This window comes from Podarcis filfolensis (assembly GCF_964270895.1).
Source record: "Podarcis filfolensis genome assembly, chromosome: 4".
Taxonomy (NCBI): domain Eukaryota; kingdom Metazoa; phylum Chordata; class Lepidosauria; order Squamata; family Lacertidae; genus Podarcis; species Podarcis filfolensis.
In genome coordinates, this window is record NC_139607.1 from 77,313,394 (window position 1) to 77,333,974 (window position 20,581).

At 39.1% G+C, this 20,581-nt stretch overlaps 1 protein-coding gene and 1 long non-coding RNA gene across 2 annotated transcripts in view; one reads left to right on the forward strand and one right to left on the reverse strand.

Annotated features, from left to right (window-relative positions):
• The window catches only part of PDS5B (PDS5 cohesin associated factor B), a 65,576-nt gene that overhangs the window by 39,482 nt on the left and 5,513 nt on the right, over positions 1-20,581 (reverse strand). Inside the window, exons 2-5 of the mRNA XM_083608947.1 lie at positions 10,259-10,382; positions 6,841-7,044; positions 1,519-1,605; positions 1,233-1,330 (exon numbers count right to left, since the gene is read on the reverse strand). Of these exons, the coding sequence (XP_083465073.1) occupies positions 1,233-1,330; positions 1,519-1,605; positions 6,841-7,044; positions 10,259-10,366 (497 nt within the window). The 5' untranslated portion in view covers positions 10,367-10,382. The remainder of the gene's footprint in view (positions 1-1,232; positions 1,331-1,518; positions 1,606-6,840; positions 7,045-10,258; positions 10,383-20,581) is intronic.
• The window catches only part of LOC310760599, a 60,435-nt gene continuing 51,629 nt past the window's right edge, over positions 11,776-20,581 (forward strand). The window contains exon 1 of the long non-coding RNA XR_014547042.1: positions 11,776-11,922. This is a non-coding gene — a long non-coding RNA (uncharacterized lncRNA). The remainder of the gene's footprint in view (positions 11,923-20,581) is intronic.

Genomic DNA, 20,581 nt, shown 5'->3' on the forward strand with positions numbered 1-20,581 from the left:
CTGATGTAAAATGTTGTAATTTTTGCTTTTCATAACTCTAGCATCAAACAGAAGGCTCAGCGGAGGTGAAGTTAATACATTACACTACTAAACTATGACTACTAAACTATGACACTACTAAACTATGGGGATCTATCTTGGCTGATATTTAGTATGGTGTTTCTGCAACTGTTCATGACCATAAAGATATAATCTATGAGTTGTCATTAAGAGCTCTGCGCATGGACCCCCTGTGTGTATACAGAGACTATAAACTAATTTAAAATCGAATTTTTAAGTGCAATCTTATATATGCCTACTCAGAAGTAAGCGCCACTGAGTAGAATGGGACTTACACCAAAGCATGGATGGGGAACAAACTGGTAGCTAGTGCAATTGTCTCAGCATCAATGTTATATGTTCAGATCATCCTGCCCCAGTCACCAATCCAGCTGCTGTAGTCTACACCAGCTACAGTTTCCAAACTGTCTTCAAAGGCAGCCCAACATATAATGCACTGCAGTAGTCTAAATTATCGAGTTACAGGAGCACAGACAACAGAAGTTAGGCTGCCCTGTTTAGAGAACTAACAGGAGGACACACTCCTTCCCTCTCTCTTGGCAAATGTCATCATACAGAGCAACTAAGGTAGTTTCTGTACAAATATTGGGTCAAAACCCAGATTGAAATGGATCTAGAAAATCAGTTTCAGCCCAAAGAACCTGGATCTGGCCCATGACCACCTGCTTGAAGACCTTGCCCATGAAGGGGAGATTAGAATGTACTTCATGACTTCCTTTTTCAATTCAGCCCTGTGGATTTGTCAGCCCCTAACATCATATGATGTCAGGTGGATGTGGTTTGAGTCAAACCATACTGCTGGCCAAATGGGGACATCTGGCAAGTCAGAGGTTCCCTACCACTAGTGTACAGGATTGCAACCTTAATCAATTAGTTTAATGAACAATGCATCTGTGGCTTGGAAAATTCAGGGTGTTTTAAATGGCCTAGGCACCTGCAAGTCTGGTACTAATCCCTAACAATGTGAAATACAGGCAACCCCCGATTTGCGCATGGGTTGCATTCTGGGTCATTGTGTGCTCCATCCCATTTTCCAGCCACTTACAAGTTGCTGCGATGTGCGTGTGCATGGACACGCACATATTGAAAGCATGTAAATCGGTCGTTGCCTGTACTATTTTAATCCCAACCTTTCCATGAATAAATTTGTTGTTAAAGAGATATATACTTACTTGATTACAGAAAACAATGTTCTGTACAATTGTGTGAAAATTTCATTGCTATCTTCGAGTTCAAAGCATATGTTGTAAGATTTAACCCACGCAATGTTCTATATAGGAAAAGAAGACAGTTAATGTATCTGGAACAGCAATCTAACAAAAAGATAAAAGGTAAGTCCTGTGGTGTCTACTAGCATGATTTTGGATCTCCACCCATTGATATTTTTAAAAAGTGAACATTTTGCCTGTTTTAAAGCAACTGTGGATAGCTTATAAATAGAAAATAATTTACACTTGCCTCAAGCAAATAAAAATATCTATTGAACTGTGGACTTTTTGTATCTTCTAATCCTTTCAATTGTCTTGTTATGAACATAAAAATATCCTGTAAAGGAAAGAACAGGTATTTATTTCACATACATGACAAATATATACTAGTTGCATAAGCATTCACTTCAACTGAAAAATCATTTCTCTATGAACTAGAATTCGTAACATATTTTAACTAACCTCTTATTCTCACAATCAAAGTCTGAAGCACATAAAAAGACAGAAAATATTAGGAACATCAATCAGGATTTTGCAGCACTTGTTTTCACTTTAATTTTATTCTGAATCAGGTTTTGAGCTTTCAGTCTATTACAGTGAATAATGACAGAATGAAATCCTGGTAATAATTATTATCATTATTAAGTATTAAATTTGTGGGAGAGAGTCCTATAGTTTAACTATGCACTGCATGGCATGAAGAAGTATTTTCAGCAATTTCAGCAGCAACAAGAGATGCAGTGGGAAATCATGGCAACAGCTCCTCAATCTTTCCATGACTGTTCAATTCACACACATTGTCTGACCACCCTAAGCCTTTTCCAAGGCAAGCCAGAACGGATTATGAGTATAGAAACTCATTTGCGTTTACCAACGTGCAGAAAGCAAAATAAACGAATGTTCACAACTCTCCATACGGAGTGCACACAAGTCTTTAAATGAAAAGGGCTGCTGGAAGCAAGATTTCCTAGATACAGCCACCAGGGGGCTTTCCTTCAGACACTAAACTTGTGTGCATAACAGCCCCCATACAGTGTGTGAGCCATTCAAGAGGACAAACCAAGTGTGAGGGAGCTGTCACCTAAGAAGTTTTTTTAAAAAGGGCGTGCTGAGCAGTAACCTAGAGAAGAGTAACAACTGATAACGAGAATATACATATGAAGACACGAGGAATCAAAAGAGCTGTCAAATCTGCAGACACATGAGTCAGAAGCGTAAGGCACAGTGGAGGAGCAGGTTTCAGAGCTTGGCATTTCAGCATCACCTCAAATAAATCCAAACAATGAGGTGGAATATATGCTCAAAATAATTTTGTCTTCTCTGCTAGAAGGTCTGGGTGTCCAAAAGGATCGCACAACACCACGTCTTCCAAAACACTTCCCGGTTTTAGCTCTATGTCTCACATGCTAGAGTCAATGTGGCAACTGGGTCATCGAGAGCACTGCCGTTTGAGAGGTTTTGCTGAAGAAAACTCTGCTCCTTGGAAAGTTCACACGTATTCTATTGGGAAAGTGAAAGTTAATTGGATAGGGTTCTTGTCCTCCCTTCTTTCGCTTGTTTGAAATGCCTTTTCCCAAGTAATTTGTCTGGCTAAAATCAACGTACTGTAACATCAGCACTGACAGACATGCATTTGAAAAGCTAGGTTTATGAAATATAGTGTTGCTGGGAAGAAACATTTCAAAATAATTTGTCTGGGAATCAATACTGTTGATACTGACAATGTTAAAAAAGCACTTTCGAAAAGCTGTGCTTGTGAAATACATCGTTGCAATGAAGGGAGTAAATGTGAACAATCTAGTAAAAGAGGACTGCAAAACTAGACGTCATTTCTTTTAACTTTTGACTTATAAAAAGTAATACTGAACACTTTCAAAACACACTACATAAAGGTTAACCAAGTAGTCATTTCAAGTAGAAACGAATGTACTTGGCAATTTAACATAACAATACTATTGCCTAAAAGAAATGTACCAGTCTAAATTTCAACAGAGAGGGTGAAAAAATGGAAAGAAGATGAGGGAAGCAACAAGGGAAGACTATGAATAAGTGTAGTTAGGCTTCAGTTCACAATCAATTAGCCAACCTGAATTAATATGGTACCAATCCACTTACTTCAAACTGGTCTTCTATAGTCAAAGTGAGTTCTCTGAACTAACTGAGACATAGACCATGGCTTCAGAAATTTCAGTGTTGACAACAAGGTAAAAAGAACTACACCTAGCAGTTTTCTATCCAAACCATGTAGCTTCATTCCAATATAACTGTAAACTTTTTAAATATAGTTTACTGGGGTTTGTACATCTGAATCAGATACAGCTCACTAACTGTGGGCCAACAAACTACAACCTTAAACTATGGCTTGTCAATCTCAGACTGTGCTAACTGTATATTATCATTATCTTTACATTTACCTTTTATTAACTTGCTATCCTAGTTTGTTGCTGCCCACCTGCTGACCCGAGACGCAAACGAAGAGCAGCTAAAAAATGAAACTCCTCACACAGCTAAGGGACACATTGGTGCTTTCTTAGACCTTGCACTGTGTCCTCTCTCTGCATGCTAGGAGACCCATTTTTTTTTACAATTTAGTACACCATCCAACCTAGAGCTGTGTACACAAGGCCTCTCTAAACTTTTCTCCTATATGTGGGTGGAGAAATGGGGAGGGGGAGGCATTTCGCTGACTTTCCCCAAAGAGAGTAGAAATTATGCAGTAACATCTTAGGGCTGAGGCTCACTGTGCTAACCCTTTACCAGTACCACAAAGCAGAAACCAATCTGGAACTATAAAGTGGATTCGGTCCCCCCCAACAGATCAGTATTACATCCAGAGCCATGTAGTCCTTTTTTCCATTCTCCCCAAAACACCTGTATGTGAAAATACAACAGCTAGCTTTTCACATGCAGTAGGATGTGGGAATTGTTGGGTTATTCAAGCAAACTGATGGATCAACCTACCCCACAGCAATCAAATTGCCAGATTATTGTTCTAGAGAACAAGAAATCTACAGTCAGACTTGGTGGAAAGAAAATAGGGTTGCTGTTTTTAAGAAACTTTTCTGGAAACAGTGTTTCCCACACTTGGGACTCGAGTTGTTTTTGGATTGCAGCTCCCATCATCCCTAGCTAACAGGACCAAGTTTGGGAAACAATGATATAGAACAAGGCAACTTCAAAAAACCAATCTGTCCATAGTAAGGAGAATAAGGAACTCTAGACTGAGTTCAGACTCAAACTATGTATTTATAGAAAATAAATTCACAAAATTCTCTTTACTGTATTTCTGCCCAACCCAGGAAACCACAAAGTCTATGAGAACCATTTTCTTTAAAACCACTGTTCTGATAATTGTACAATCACAGAAAGATAATCAGCATGATTTATTCTGCATCTTTAAAATGGATTACAATTAGGGTTGCATGCCAATTAAAATTTAAATCCATTACTCATGTGTGTTTTAGTTGATTAATCTGTTAGCTAAATCTGCATACATTTGCATATGGGTAAAAGCAATATTTCAGAAGAAAGAGGCGTATTCTCGTTTTTACATGATGCACACATTCATTATGCCAGGTATCATCATTCCCATGTGTTAGAGAAAGGGGGAGATGTGTCTTTCAAGATAGTCCTTGCCTTTTGCAGTTTAAGTACTTGTATTAAAATATTTTTCTAAAAAAAACTTCTGTCCAATTAATCATGAGCACATTTTTCATCTGATTGAAAGGATTTAAAAAACAACAACTTACAGCCCTAATTAAAATGAATGTCACATATAATGGTTTTAGAATCAATAAAAGCAGCAATAAGCCACTCAGAAGCGCTGAAACAGAGGATAGAATAGCTGAAAAAGACAAGGACTTTATTATGGACAATAGCAGCCAGACACTTGTAAGGAACTGAGCTGAAAAACTAGAGTCCATGACACACAACACACCATTTTCGATGCCCATTCCATTACCAAGATGCAGCACTCTGCAACTCCTTAGAATTATTATTTTAGGAGGAAAAATAAGTTATGTAACTGGAATAATCCACTATGGTTTATCATAATGTGCAATCCCCTCGTCTGGCATGGCCACAACGAAATGAGAAGTGTTTGCTTCAGTTTCAATTAATCAGAGTTAGTCTTACATGGTAAACTGTGGCTAATCTTAACTATGATTCGCTTGTTAACTTCAGCTTAAAGTTGCACTTGTTTCAAACAAGTTCATAACAATTAAATTATTGTTATAAATGAATCACAGTTGAGTTTAACCAATTTTGCCAAGCTCAGATAAAACAACAAGATGTAGTTAATCCAAAACAAAAATGAAAGCTTCTGAACCCTCTTCACAACCACACTGGAAGAGGAAAGGTAAGAGGAAGACCCCCAAGGAAAACCTAGGCTCTTCTCAACAGAAAACCTGAACCATACTCTAGGCCCTGATAACATTATGATGAAACTACATTTTGCCTGGCGAGTTTATAAAACAGTACCCATGTCCCTAGCAAATGGTCACAAAATGACACTCATTTTCATTCACTACAGGACAACATTTTTCAAGCAGCTTCTTGACAGCGCTATCATAAAAGAGGCAAATAGGAGTCAACAACTAAGTTCTATAACATACAACTTTGTCATTTACTGTACAGATACATGAGTCTCGGAAAACAAATACAGCAAATTGCAGACAATATAGCTGAGCAAGATGGAACTGCTGAAAGCCATAAGCATAAATACTTCTTGCTAACATCAGAACACTTCATAATACAGAAACATATCTCCACCTAAAATTCAAACTACTTTAGAATTCACATAGTCAAGGGAAAAAATGCCAAATGACTTGCCATAATTCGACCCCAATGCTATAATTTAACAAATCAGTATCTTTTGATAGCAGGCAACTGACAATATTTATTATTCATATGAACACACACACACAAATAACTTTAAGGTCATAAGAAGGCATACAGAATGCCAGTGGTTATTAATTGTTTAGTTTTAGTTTTTAGTTTTTGCCTGTTGGTATAGCTTTAAACCTACACAGCTACCTTGCCAACAGCTACTCAATTAAAGTTTTGCATGCTGCCCTAACTCATATAATCAAGTTCTCATTTAAGGGTCATAGGAACGCACAACTGCATTTAGCACTTGCAAAATTTTATTTCAGGATTCTTTAAACAGGCAAAATGTCCCTGCTTATCGACTTTTCAATTTTCCTAGGCTTTGTTTTGCAACATAGATCAATCTGTGATAAATAACAGGCAACTGTCACTCCAAGCCTAAATACACTGTAGCAAATATTATCAGTACTTCCCTTCAAACTGGGCCTGTAAAACCAGACTACACCTTAGCAATTCCCACACTGATCCTACAACAAATCACTTAAAAATACCTAGCTAACTTCTGAAAATGGAGCCAGTGCTTTAAAAAATATTTAATTCACATCAGTTACAATATGCAGTCTGAAAGCTCTGCTGAAGAGTTCTAACCTCTCGATTGTTTGTTTTTGAATGTTTAGAAATAAACATAAAACAGAACTACTGCTCATCCGAAGTCACAGAAAATAAGGATGACATGCAATCTTACCTTAAGTTTATCTGGTGAAGTGTATGGTGCTTCAGGAGCATATATTCTAAAAATATCAGCAAGACAACAAGCTACGAGCAAGCGTACATCTTTATCAGGATGCTTAAGGAAAAAATCGGAGGCAAGATGTAAAGCAAGATTTAGATAGAGCTCCTTTTCTTCTTCAGAGTCCTGGTCCATATCCATGAATGTTTTGACAACCATCTGCCAAAAGAAAGTTCCAAGATAAGCAACATTCTCTAGAAAAAAAACAGCCCATATTAAAAAAACCACATACATTAAAAAGGCTATTTTTCTTTATGCGCTTCTTCATTTTCCTGACTATTTCGACTTTTCCGTAATGAGGGTAGAATATTGTAAGCTTCAAAATGGTTGAATGTCAAAGTATTTAATCTACAGTCATGTGACAAATAATATTTGCATTACATCTTTGCTAATAGAACATACAGTGGTACCTCGGGTTAAGTACTTAATTTGTTCCGGAGGTCTGTTCTTAACCTGTAACTGTTCTTAACCTGAAGCACCACTTTAGCCAATGGGGCCTCCTGCTGCTGCTGCGCCGCTGGAGCACGATTTCTGTTCTTATCCTGAAGCAAATTTCTTAACCCGAGGTAATATTTCTGGGTTAGCAGAGTCTGTAACCTGAAGCGTATGTAACCTGAAGCATATGTAACCTCAGGTACCACATGCAATGGCACTAGGAATAAATACACAGCAAAGATGGTTGCTGCTGACAGGAATGTACAGTCAAAATAAACCTGTATCTGACAAAGTAGATTCTGGCTAAAAAGGTTGCACTTGTTTAAGGTGCCACAAGTTTGCTTTTGCTGCAGCAAATCAACACAATCTCACTTCTCTCGGGGAAGGGCCATAGCTCAGTGGTACAGACTGTCTTGCATGAAGACCCCAAATTCAATCTTCCGGTAGAGCTGGGAGAGACTCTTGCCTGAAACCCTGGAGAGCTGCTTTCAGACAGTGGAGACAATACTGAGCTAGATAGACCAAGGGTCTGATTCAGTGTTTGGCGGCTTCCTATCTTCCTATATATAAAAATGTTAAGTCTGCCATCGTACAGCCCCTGTTGGGAGGATTTGCAGGAGCAAAAGAGAAGACAGCTTGCACAAATGCAGTGAATATGGTATGTAAGTGAGAAGGGAGAGACATTGAAAGGGGGGGTAGTGGTTTAAAACAATGGCTGAACTTCAAGTAAAGCATGGAAAGAGAGGAAAGCAACAGAGGTTTGAGAGAAATGGGGATAGAGGGGCACACAGGGAACTTGTGATTTAAAACAACAGAACTGTTTGAATAAAGCGGGGGTATAAAAAAACTATGCCTTTTCAGACTGTCATTTAAATATTCATTTCACTGGGAATCTTTTGATATATATATAAAAAAATCTATGTTAGTCATTCTCAGAGTCGACTCATTGATATCAATGACTTGGACGCACTGATTTCAATGGATTTATTTATTATTTTAAAAGAATGTAACAAATTATTCAAGCTTCTCTGGAGTTCAGCTTTGTCATTCAAAGTACTTTAGGAAAACTTTTGAAGTTCACTTACACGGCAACAAAACTTCTGGAAAATCTAACATGAAAAAGACTGTATTCTCTAACAAAACGTATTTATTACCATAAAATATTGCAATATTTTTTGCTACACACAAAAACCAGCAACCAACCTCAAACACTAAAATTATTAAGAGCAATTTTACTCAGGCCTAATTACAAAATTACAAAGAAAAGAGTACGATCAAAGGTATACCTAGAAACTTATTTAAAAACCCAGAAGGAATCAGGTGTTTACTCTATTGAATCAATTTTGAAATTTCAAGATTTTGTAATGCGCTTGGTTGCATGAAGCACAAACAGCTGTCTATCCATATCGCCCTTTTACCGGGGGGAAGCTAATTTATATCTGAGAAAACGTAAGCAAATCACGAATCATTTGGCCCCGTAATTGTATCTTGTCTTTGAAGTGTAATATAAATGGCGTGTGATCAATTTTTAGGAGTATCTCTTTTCAAATATTTAAAAAGTAATCAATTATGTACTACTTAACACTCTAAAGATCTATACAATTCTTTCCACGAGAGACTTATTAAGGCATCTATAAGATGATGACATAGAAGATTCCATAAAACTAAGTCGGAAACTCCACTTCTCCTTCTCTGGCCTCTGGTAATGCTGATCTCAACCAATGATTCAGCTAACTGCAAATAGGAATCCAATTAAGATACCAGCTGGGTACTGGATTCTTTTCTGTGTGCAGAGAGAATAGGAGAAGCACACTGTGGAAGCAAAAAAGGGTGTAATATTCAGGCTGCACAATGTTGGGAAAGCGCCGGTTTTCATACTCAGCAAGCAGCCTACACATGATGGAGCATAACCATGTCATTTTAATATGCACAGGTTTCATGCATGGTGGGGCAATAGAATTGTACACATACATCCAGCCTAGGTCATGTCTCAACTGCACCTCCCCTTGTATTTGTGTCCATAGACCAAGCTCCCAACATGTACGGTACTGTCAGCGTGTATGATTCTCTCAAAATTCAAAACGTGCCTGCTGGTCCGAAAAAGGTTGGCAGCTTCACCTTAGACCAATAAATAATAACCACACCCAATAGGATCTATGTAAGAACTATTACGTTCAATTGGGTATTTAACTAAACATTATATTCAAATTTTGACTTCCATGTCATTATTTCCTTCTCAGTTTCCCAGTATCTGTGAATTTCAGAACATACTGTACTTACTGTCACTGAGCTAGCTAGCTAGCTATGACATCTTTCTCCTTCTCCCCCCCCCCCGCCCCGCCCCCACATATTTACCGAAAAACTGTGACAAACTCTTACCTCTACAGATCTGAGCAGAAGGAGGGAAGGGGACCCTTGCTTGAAAGTTTGGTAGATGTACATGATGAGAATGCTCTGCCAATTTCAGCAGCAAATTACCGTATTTTTCCGTGTATAAGACGCCCCCATGTATAAGGCACCCGCTATTTTTGGGGACTCCAAATTAAGAAAACACCCCCTCAGCACTACCCGTGTATAAGACAAGCCCCAATTTTAAACCTAATTTTTTGGTTAAAAAACCTAGTCATACACGGAAAAATTTGGTAACTACAGTTCACTATGACACATTTCCATCATGTAATAGAAAAATAGGTTCTGTGGGGAAGTTTACATTCATTGCTGTAGCTCTGCCAGCCCTATGTGACACAGCTGAAGCCATCAACTGCCACCCCCACAACTCACAGTAGTGTTATTACTGTTTTTATTTGCAAGTAACAATATATTTTTTCTAGTAATGTTAGCAGTAGTAAAAAAAATTTTTTAAAAAAGCACAGGAGAGAAAAAATATAAGTGCATGAATTAGAACTGTCCAAAATGTGTAATAAAACTGGTCACTCACTTTTAACCGCCGTACCATCTCTTCTTTAGAAATTTTATCAGATATTTCCTTAACACCGGGTGGATAAGTAATTTTTCCATCATTGGCTCGAGTCTTTGAGTGAGCCATGATGCTGGTTTAAAACCTGGAACAGAGAAAAATTGAATTAGATAATATTTAATATCCATCACACCGTTATCTACTTTATGTTTTGTTTTTAAGACACTGAAGTCCAAGTGGCCAATTTTATAAAGCAAGGAACAAATTTAAGTGACGTGCAAACAATTCTACCTGAACTGTGCTACACTTTTACACATCCAATACGTATGCAATTGTACCACATCTGCTAGTAATCAGACACCGAACAAGCCAACTAGCTCAATATGAAAGTTACCATAGATATAGCCAAGACAAGAGTTTACAATCTCATTTAAACTAAACCTATATAATTTTCCCTCCTACTGCAAATGTAGAGAAACTGACATTTTGACTCTTTTAAGAAGCGGGTCAGGGATTCAGAATAAGAGAAAGCAAAAGAGACAGCCATAATGCATAATTTCAAAAACGGAATTAGTTAATTTATAATTTAATGTCTGAATATAGCACATGCTTCAAAGGAGACTCTTAATCTCACCTCAACAGAATCCTCCTCAAGTTTTAACTTTTCTACATGTAGACAGAAATATATATATCTAGAAACATGGTGTGCGCGCGCGCACACACACACACACACACACACAGTGGTACCTCGGGATGCGAACGGGATCCGTTCCGGAGCCCCGTTCGCATTCAGAAGCAAACATAACTAGCGATGGCACGTCTGCGCACACGTGTGCCGTTTTTCGTCGCTTCTGCGCATGATGTCATTTTGAGCGTCTGTGCATGCGCAAGCGGCGAAACCCGGAAGTAATGCGCTCTGTTACTTCTGGGTTGCTGCGGAGCACAACTCGAACACGCTCAACATGAAGCATATTCAACCCGAGGTATGCCTGTACATACATACATACACACACACACACACACACACACACACACACACATATGGAAATTCTGCTATATGAAGAACATTTATCCAAAATAATCTGTGATACAATACATCCCTAAGAACAAATGTGCCTCAGTGGATCGATTGGCACAGGAGCCCTCTTTCTTCCTACCCAGGCTGACCCTTCCCACAATTACTTCTAGTAATTTGCAGGCCAGAAATCAAGACAGAGAGATGGTTGTAACGTATAGCATACAGTTAGCAAGCACCAACTTCCCATTACAAGAGTGGTTGGCACACACTGGTGTACATGTTGTTGAGGATGAATCAGGGCATGGAGAGCCTCCGCTAAATACTCTCACACTCCCCTCCCATATAGGAGCTACTGTACCTCATGAGGGATAAGCCAGTTCCCTGATAAGAAACATTACAAGCTGGAAAAACATACACTCATATTAGAATTGATGTCAACCGTGTCTTTTAAACTACAGTGGTACCTCTGGTTACGTACGGTACTTTATTCATTCCAGAGGTCCGTTCTTAACCTGAAACTGTTCTTAACCTGAAGCACCACTTTAGCTAATGAGGCCTCCCGCTGCCGCCACCCCGCCACCGTGCAATTTCTGTTCTCATCCTGAAGCAAAGTTCTTAACCCGAGCTACTATTTCTGGGTTAGCGGAGTCTGTAACCTGAAGTGTCTGTAACCTGAAGCGTATGTAATCTGAGGTACCAGTGTACTAGTACACCCATTATTTCATATAAAACTATTTACAAGGTGAATAAAGGGATAGAAGATAAGCTAGGCATCTATCTATCTATCTATCACTATCTATCTATCTATCTATCTATCTATCTATCTATCTATTATCTATTATCTATCTATCATCTATGCTTCTATATAAAAAAATGAGAAAAGAGGAAAGCAATTCCCAAGAGATGCTGCAGCATTTGATAATTGAAGACACAGCAAAGTATATAGGAAAAAGTCATACCTCTTATCATATGAAAATATGCTCATACTAAATCTAAGGTAAACAGAATCAGAAAAGTTTCTTGGTTATTCTAGCTAGGACCCCTTTTTTTAAAAAAGCATGGTCAAATACTACCAAAAATACACTGTGCTGCTTTGGAATACTATAAACTAAAAATGAACAAAACAAAAATTAAGATTATACGCTAGATGCATTTCCACGCACAAGAAAACAAATGCAACAAAAATTAAGAAAGCAGAATAAAAATGTACTAAAATCCTATAAAAATAAACAAACAAGGAAGTCATTTCTTAAGGAGCCCTGAGCTCAACAGGATTATTCTGTATGTGTCTTGCTCAACCACAGTGTTACTAACAGCCTCCTTCCACTAGCAAGCCTAATAACCCCCAATCTCCATTCCACACATATTTACTTCATGTAGCCCTACTCAACCCACAAGTGGATAGAAAAGGGGTATTGGTTGGGAAATACATTAGTGGCCATCCTACCCTAAAGATCCATGACCCATGTCACATTTTATATAACATAGAGTCAATGTGTGTACAGGGTACACACAAGACCACTGTAAAGTACACAGGATTTATTCCCATTTTAATTGTTTGCCTAAAGGCACTTGCCTGTTTAGAAGCATGCACACAACACTTTTGCAGCATTCCACACAGGTTTCTTATAAAAAGCATTTCCAAATGACTTAAGCCAGGCAAGAGTCAATATATTACATTCCAGCAACAAGCTTTAAAGTAATCAAGATTCAATAGCTGCCTTTTCATCTAAGGTCCTTAAAAGTTTCATTCATTTTATATCAGTGAATCCCAACTGTTATCACAGAAGCCATGAGATAAATCAAAGAATTAGTTGTTCTCAGGCATTTTACATTACTGACAGAACATACACATGTAGTCTCTATGTTCCAAAGCACAGGTTTTTCCTCTTTCAGATATATCACTTCTCTTATGAGTTATAATATACTTTTTAAGGCACAGGTGACGCCTGTCTGTGACTGATAAGGTCCATCATATGTGAGATATAATATACATATTAATACATAGGCCTCATAATTCACAGGCAGGAGCATTAGAATGGTTAGGGTACTTTAAAATATAGAGAACTGTAATTTGGTGCACACATAGCTGAATCGCTCCAATTTTGAGAAAGTTAGAAACACAATTTTAATGTCCAGCAGCTGAAACGCAGAATATCTTCTTCATAACAATAGCTAGCTCTCCAGCAGAGAATAGAAAGAAGCAAATGACAAGAATTAAAAGATTCTAATTTCACACACTTTTAACCATTAGATTGGGAAGGGGGAATTCCTGTGACAGTAAAGAATGTGAATACAGTACAGTGGTACCTCGGGTTAAGTACTTAATTTGTTCCGGAGGTCCGTACTTAACCTGAATCTGTTCTTAACCTGAAGCACCACTTTAGCTAATAGGGCCTCCTGCTGCTGCCGCACCACCAGAGCACGATTTCTGCTCTCATCCTGAAGCAAAGTTCTTAACCTGAAGCACTATTTCTGGGTTAGCCGAGTCTGTAACCTGAAGCGTATGTAACCTGAAGCGTATGTAACCCGAGGTACCACTGTACATAGTACCGGTATATTGTTAGTGTTGTGTGCATAACATATATTCAGTTTAAAAGTCACACCAAATCATGAGTTGTAAAGCTTAAATGTGGCTTGACATGATACTGACATTGAGAAACCATGGTTCAAGAGTGACCAGCTAATTAAAAAGTGATGCCAAATTTTGGAAGCAGATCTAGAAGCATAGCTTCCGCAAGCTTTGTTACAGCATGATGTTGAAATTGACAAACCATGGTTATGGCCATTGTTCTACCTCCTGAACCTACTGTGCCATAGTAGGTGCAAGAAAAAGTAACGAATGGCCATCCTGGGGAAAACAGTGACCCTAATTTTCAGTTTGAAGTAGCTTGAGCACTGAAATGCTTGCTGAAACTCAAGGTTTTGAGATATTTCTGCTGAAGAGAAAGAATAGGAGAACAGATGTGGGTGTGAGAACCATGTGAAGCCTTTAGTACCATCTTTGATGCAACTTCCTTCTCCCCATGCTCAGTTCTATGGTTTGGCATACTGCTCAAATAAGCCTCACTCACTATTAGAGGTTCTGCTACTTAGATAAAACATTGAAGCGGTACAAGCATAAGTCTGGTTTGGAATGTAAGTGGAATTCATGGTTTCTCCTACAGGTTCATGTGCTTTCCACTTCTGCTTCCCCTCAGGAAGTGTTCAAAATTATCCAGGCACCGGGTGTGTTTTGCAACTGGTACGGGTCCAATTGTGACTACATGGAGATCTCTGGATGCCAGGATGACGACTGACATCTCCATCTGGCTGGCCCCTCCAGCTTTCTTAATCACATAAGCAGAAGACCTTATTTATTGCATTTACAGTTGTACCTCTGGTTATGTACTTAATTCGTTCCAGAGGTCTGTTCTTAACCTGAAGCACCACATTAGCTAATGGGGCCTCCCACTGTTGCTGCGCTGCCACACAATTTCTGTTCTCATCCTGAAGCAAAGTTCTTAACCCGAGGTACTATTTCTGGGTTAGCGGAGTCTGTAATCTGAAGCGCATGTAACCTGAAGTGTATGTAACCCGAGGTACCGCTGTATATCCCACTATTTATATTCCATCAATCACCATCATCATCACCCCCCCACAAAAGCACCTAGACACCACCTAGTCACATGTGATGACTGTAACCTAGGTTTAATGTACTATTTGGCGATTAGCTTATATATCTGAGTTTCTCACACTGCAGGAGAAGCTTCCGCTAACTAACCACTGATGCTTGTTATGTCTGAACTTGGGGGAACTGAGGGCTGTAGTTTAACATACCCTCTTAACCTCTTCCCCTCAGAACTGAAGACATGGATCCAGTCTCCAAAAAGCATGCTCCCAGCATGCCATAGGGCATACTGCTCAGCAGCAAGACCACAAAAAGAATTTAAATAATCTAGATCAAAAAACTTACAAACACAGGGGAATAAACTACTCTGAACTCTTAATACCGAACCCTTCTAGCACATGTGGACAATCTTTTTTTCTGTCCAGGGGCATGTTCCCTCAGGGATCATTTATAAGTGGCTGTGTGATGTCAGTGTGAGAGGCTGTAGCCAGTGGTAGGGCAAGAGTCAAAAGTGTGTGGAGCCAACACATTTTTCTCCTCCTATCCATGACCTGCTTTTCCCTCTTTCTGACACCCTCTTTTCTTGCTGGGTCTTTTTCTAACACTTTTGGGAGGGGTCTTTCCCCCCACTTTTCTTATCCAGCGGTTTGCTGAGGCAGCAACAGATTGCTGAGGTCTGAACTAATTGCTGATATGTGCTTTTTTAAAGTTCAGAAGTCACATAATTTTTGGCCAAGGATCACAGGTTGCCCACACCAGCTCTTCAGGGAACACTTCTATAGGGCATACCTATAGAATAGATGTGGGGGGGGGGAGGGAGTACCAGTACACAGATAAAGGAAAACTGCCTGCATTAAAAGCTGTGCAAAGAATTTTCACAAATCATGACTTACAAGAAGTCACTTAAACCAATGAAGGTGTAACACCTCTTAAGTGGAGTTTTTCCAGTATCAAAATTATTGGTTCCTAAGCTGTAAGGGTGGCATGGGAAAAGCCAACCCATTGAAGTGTGTGATATACAACTGGCATTTCAGTTGCATGTTGTTGTGTTCCACAGATTTGTGGTATTCAAGAATCCCAGTTTTCATTCCAAGCACCATCTTGGATCTACACAGAAGCAATAACAACCAATAATAACATAAACTCACTAAGAGTTCAGTCCCCTTCTCCGCAAATTAATTTATAGAGTCAAGCATGTTTATCTCAAAATTTTCACACTCAAGGCAACCAATTCCAGAATAAATGAATTCAAAAGCAGATTAAAAAGCTGCTTGTTACCTAAAAATACATGCCATAGGGTATAATTCCAACTGTCTTCCACACACAATGGAAGCTAAACTTGGAATGTGTCAAATTTTTCAGTAACTAGAAGTCACTTGCTTTTAAAAACCAAAAACAAGATGCTACAAACATTTGGCTTTGTATTTTTAATGCCACTGAACAAGTGTCCAAGACATATTTAAGTTCTAAAGAATGTTTTATTTAAGATTTATAAACTGCTTCCCAACAAACATTCATAACAATCTACAAACAGATTTTTAAAGCATCAAATTTCGAAGCTCTGCATAACATGCAATATAACATGGCTGATTCACTCTTCAGGGAAAGCCTTCTTAAAAAGGTAAGCAATATTGATTGCCACTCCCCCAACAGTGAATGCTTGAAAAACTTCTCCAAAGGAGAGTAGCAAAAAACCCCACAATAAATTACCTGTCTGTGACTTGGAATCAACCATATTCCTGAAGATACAGTAGTTAACCACAATCCTCAGATTCATACAACTTTCAGGGCTTAATCAGTTGATTATCGTAGCATTCTAAAGCAACAAATTACTAGCCAACTGAAGCTCATCACAATGCTCCCCAAGAAATCAAACATTATTAGTGATAAGTAACCTTCATAAAGAAACCATGAAAAGGAACCTCTCTCACACAGCTCTATTAACTTGCCACACAGTTTCAAATATTTAACAACAGAAAGGAAGCAAATATGAGCAAAAGACAACAAAGATTGCTATTAACTGTATATAGTTCCATTTTACAACTGACTGGCACCAATTTATATAATCTATGCTGACAACCCTGTTTTGTAAAGAAACAAGATTTCATCTTAGTCCATCAAGTTTGGCAAAAATACTACCTACAATGTGAGTTCAAATGTCTCGCTGAAGAATATCATAATGCAATCACTAGGACTTATATAGAATTTACGGTAGATATTTGTGAAACCAGCTATGTAGGCTAGAAGCAAAACTCATCAGCTGCGATGACAATCCTTAATCAAAAAAATATTGCAACTCTTCCCCTAACCTTTTGTGTGGATACAAAAGAGTCTTCTGTATACGAAGTCATAGGTCTTCATAACAAATCACTGAAAATATTGATAGGTCAGAGATGAGGACCTCTTTTTTCAGTCCAAGACAAAAGGTAGTGGAATTCAGTAAGTGCTGAAGAAAGTGATCTGACTATTTAAAAAAATGTTCTGATCTGGTGACTTTACTTCAGTTTCAATGGTGGTACACCCTAAGTTCAAGGCTGCTTAGGATCATAGCTGTCAACTTACAGATTTGAAAATAAGGGAACAGCAGCCTTGAAAATAAGGGACCAGCAGCCAAAATAAGGGACCTGCTGCCTCACCTGTTCCAGGCACTCCAGTCTTCCTGTCCTCCTGCAGTCTGGTCAAACTCATGCTGGTAGCTTCGAGAACACTGTCCAACCAACTTTGTAACCAGAGGTTCAACTGAATAGAATCTGAATCACATGCACCACAAGGCCTATGCAGCCTCAACTTAAGATGGCTCCCCGGCCTGGCTTTGCACTGCAAAGTTTGCAGCAGCACGTGCAACAAAATGGTGTCCAGCATTCAAAAACTCCCTCAGCTTGCATTAACTAGCCACACACAAGGCATGCAAGCTCCACCCCCCAGTCGTTCTTAGACTTCTTATTGGGTGAGCAACACAGCCAAGCAACACAGTTGGAGCCTCCCTCCTCCCTGGCCGGCAGGGAGGGAGGGAGAGGAGCTGCTTCCTTTGAAATTTAAGGGACATCATTTAAGGGACATTTAATGGACATCCATCAATAAGGGACAGCAGCGGGACATGGCGCTGGAATAAGGGACTGTCCCTTCAAATAAGGGACACTTGACAGCTATGCTTAGGATTTGCTGCCTCCCTTCCCATTGCACCCCATGAAAAGCCCCTCCAAGTGGTCAGGGGACACTCAGGTATACAGTCTGGGATATAGTGTGGGAAAATGGCAAAGAATCAAAGGATGGGAGAAATCACCAAAACTTAAGCAAAAGCAACCTGCCCACAGAGACTTCCTAAACCTACTCAATTTTTGCTGATTCACCACATCTCAGACTGTTCCTGATTGTCTCCAGACCACTAGCAGAGACTTTTTAGGGTGGCATCAAGACCTAGAGCCATTGTGTAAAGTGTCTCTTGGTTGGTTGCAAGTGGTTTCAAGCCTAGAATAGCCTTGTAATGCTCTAGTCAATGTTCTTATTGCCATGTTGCAGATGCATGGCTGAAGCCAAGTATGAAAGTGACTTACCTAAGACAATAGTATTTAGTGTCCACATCCCATCAGTTGAGGACAGACAATTGGTTGTGGACATACTCAGATTATGGAACTTCATGCCTTGGAGAGTTAACATCAAGCCTCCTCTCTTTCGGTCTTTTGCAAAACAGTTTAGACACTTTTTATTCTGGCAGGCATGATCTGCTAGGACAATTTTTAATGGTCTGATCACTTGCCTTAAGGTGTTTTTAACAACTGTGCCTGTACCTTGCATTATTGCACTGGTATGTTTTATAAACTGATTTTGTGAGTTGTTTTTAGCCTGAATACTGTGTTATACTAGACTAATGCAGTATATATTTCTATAAATTCATAACAGTGAATTCATGGCAGAAATGAGATTTTTACCAGGCATTTTCATAACTCAGTCTCAGTTCAACCCCACTGTTTGTATAGGCCAGAGCAGAAGGAAGGAACAAGTGGCAAAGTGCTTCTAACCCTGGCCCTCGGTGGACACCTCCATTACCAGTCGAGTTCTGCTGCCAATGGAGGTGCCCGAGGTGGACATCTAAATCCCCTCCAGTGCAGTAGATTAGGGGGGTGCATTGCCCTTCCCACTGCCCTTTCCTGTATGTTTTCCAACTTTACAATATCATTTATGAAATTAGTTGTTCGGGGATGTGCATGGTCTTTTTTTTTAATGCTGTACAAAAAATGCATATGATTAAGCTTCTTCACAGCCACGGTCAGTTCAGACCCACCAGCAGATTTTGTTAGTGCACATCACTTGACACATCCTTACATTCAGTCTCCCTACCATTTTGTTGCCCAACAACCCCACATAGGGAATATCCTCTGCTTTTCAGAGTCTGCTCGAGATTGCACCATTCTGAAAACATCTCTGCAATCTACAAATATACTTCGTTACTTTGATCTTTGGAGTTCTTTTAAGAACTGAAATGTGGACACCAACAGACTCCGAAGACTAGTTTCTTTTTAATTTTTCAGTCAGTTCTACAGCTTTATCCTCTTTCATCCCCATTTTACACAGTTCTTCACAATTCACTTCCCCAAAACACTGCTTCACATATGGGCTTTTCTCTCCCAAACATCCTTGCAATTTAACATATGTTCAAGAATTTGTTTAGCTTCCCTGCAGTTTCCTTCCCTTCCTTCAGTGTTTTCTTTTATACTGACATCTTTCTCCAGAGAGTTTCCTACTTCTAGTGTGTTCACTTTTTAATAGTATCAGTTTGTCCCACAAGTACTTTCTTGGCTTGCCTTACTGTCAACTTACATTTACTATGCCATAATTTGTGCTTTTTATTTTTCTCATTTTAGCGATGCTTCATTTGTACAGCTTTTAATGCAAGTCACATTTCTTTCTACAGCCTCCTTGACTGCAATTTAACAGCAATTTCAAGAAATAGTACATTATAAATATAACTGTGACTTTCTTGATGATTTCCCACTCAGCTGAAAGTTTGGTGGTGTTACACTCACTGTTTTGAAGCAGTTGAACAGGATATTTCACATCAAATTCAAGGCACCATGGGATTTAATCATAACTCTTGTCAACCCAAATCTGCAATTATTTATTGTGTCTTAAGCTTCTGGGTTTATCACAATGACATTTCCCAGTAAATTTTATTATATCAACAAGGTGGCTCCTTGATTTACTTTCTATATACCATCCAACTGTCAGCCAATGAGCGGACCATACAGTGCATTTAGTACTTATTTAGCTGGAATTTCTACATACACTGGTATCTCAGGTTAAGTACTTAATTTGTTCCGGAGGTCCGTTCTTAACCTGAAACTGTTCTTAACCTGAAGCACCACTTTAGCTAATGGGGTCTCTTGCTGCTGCCGTGCTGCTGCCATGCGATTTCTGTTCTCATCCTGAAGCAAAGTTCTTAACCTGAGGTACTATTTCTGGGTTAGTGGAGTCTGTAACCTGAAGCGTATGTAACCCAAGGTACCACTGTATAACAATTCTGTGGATAAGTTTGTTTCCTTTATTATGGTAGGACAGAACTTCCAACCCATGGGCCAGATTATATCAATAGGGGTAGGGTTAGCTATGGCTCCCATCATCCCCAGCCAGGATGGACAATGGTCAGGGATGATGGGAATTGTTGTCCAACATCTAGAAGCTACCCCAGTTCCCACCCTAGTGCAACCAAATATTGCTT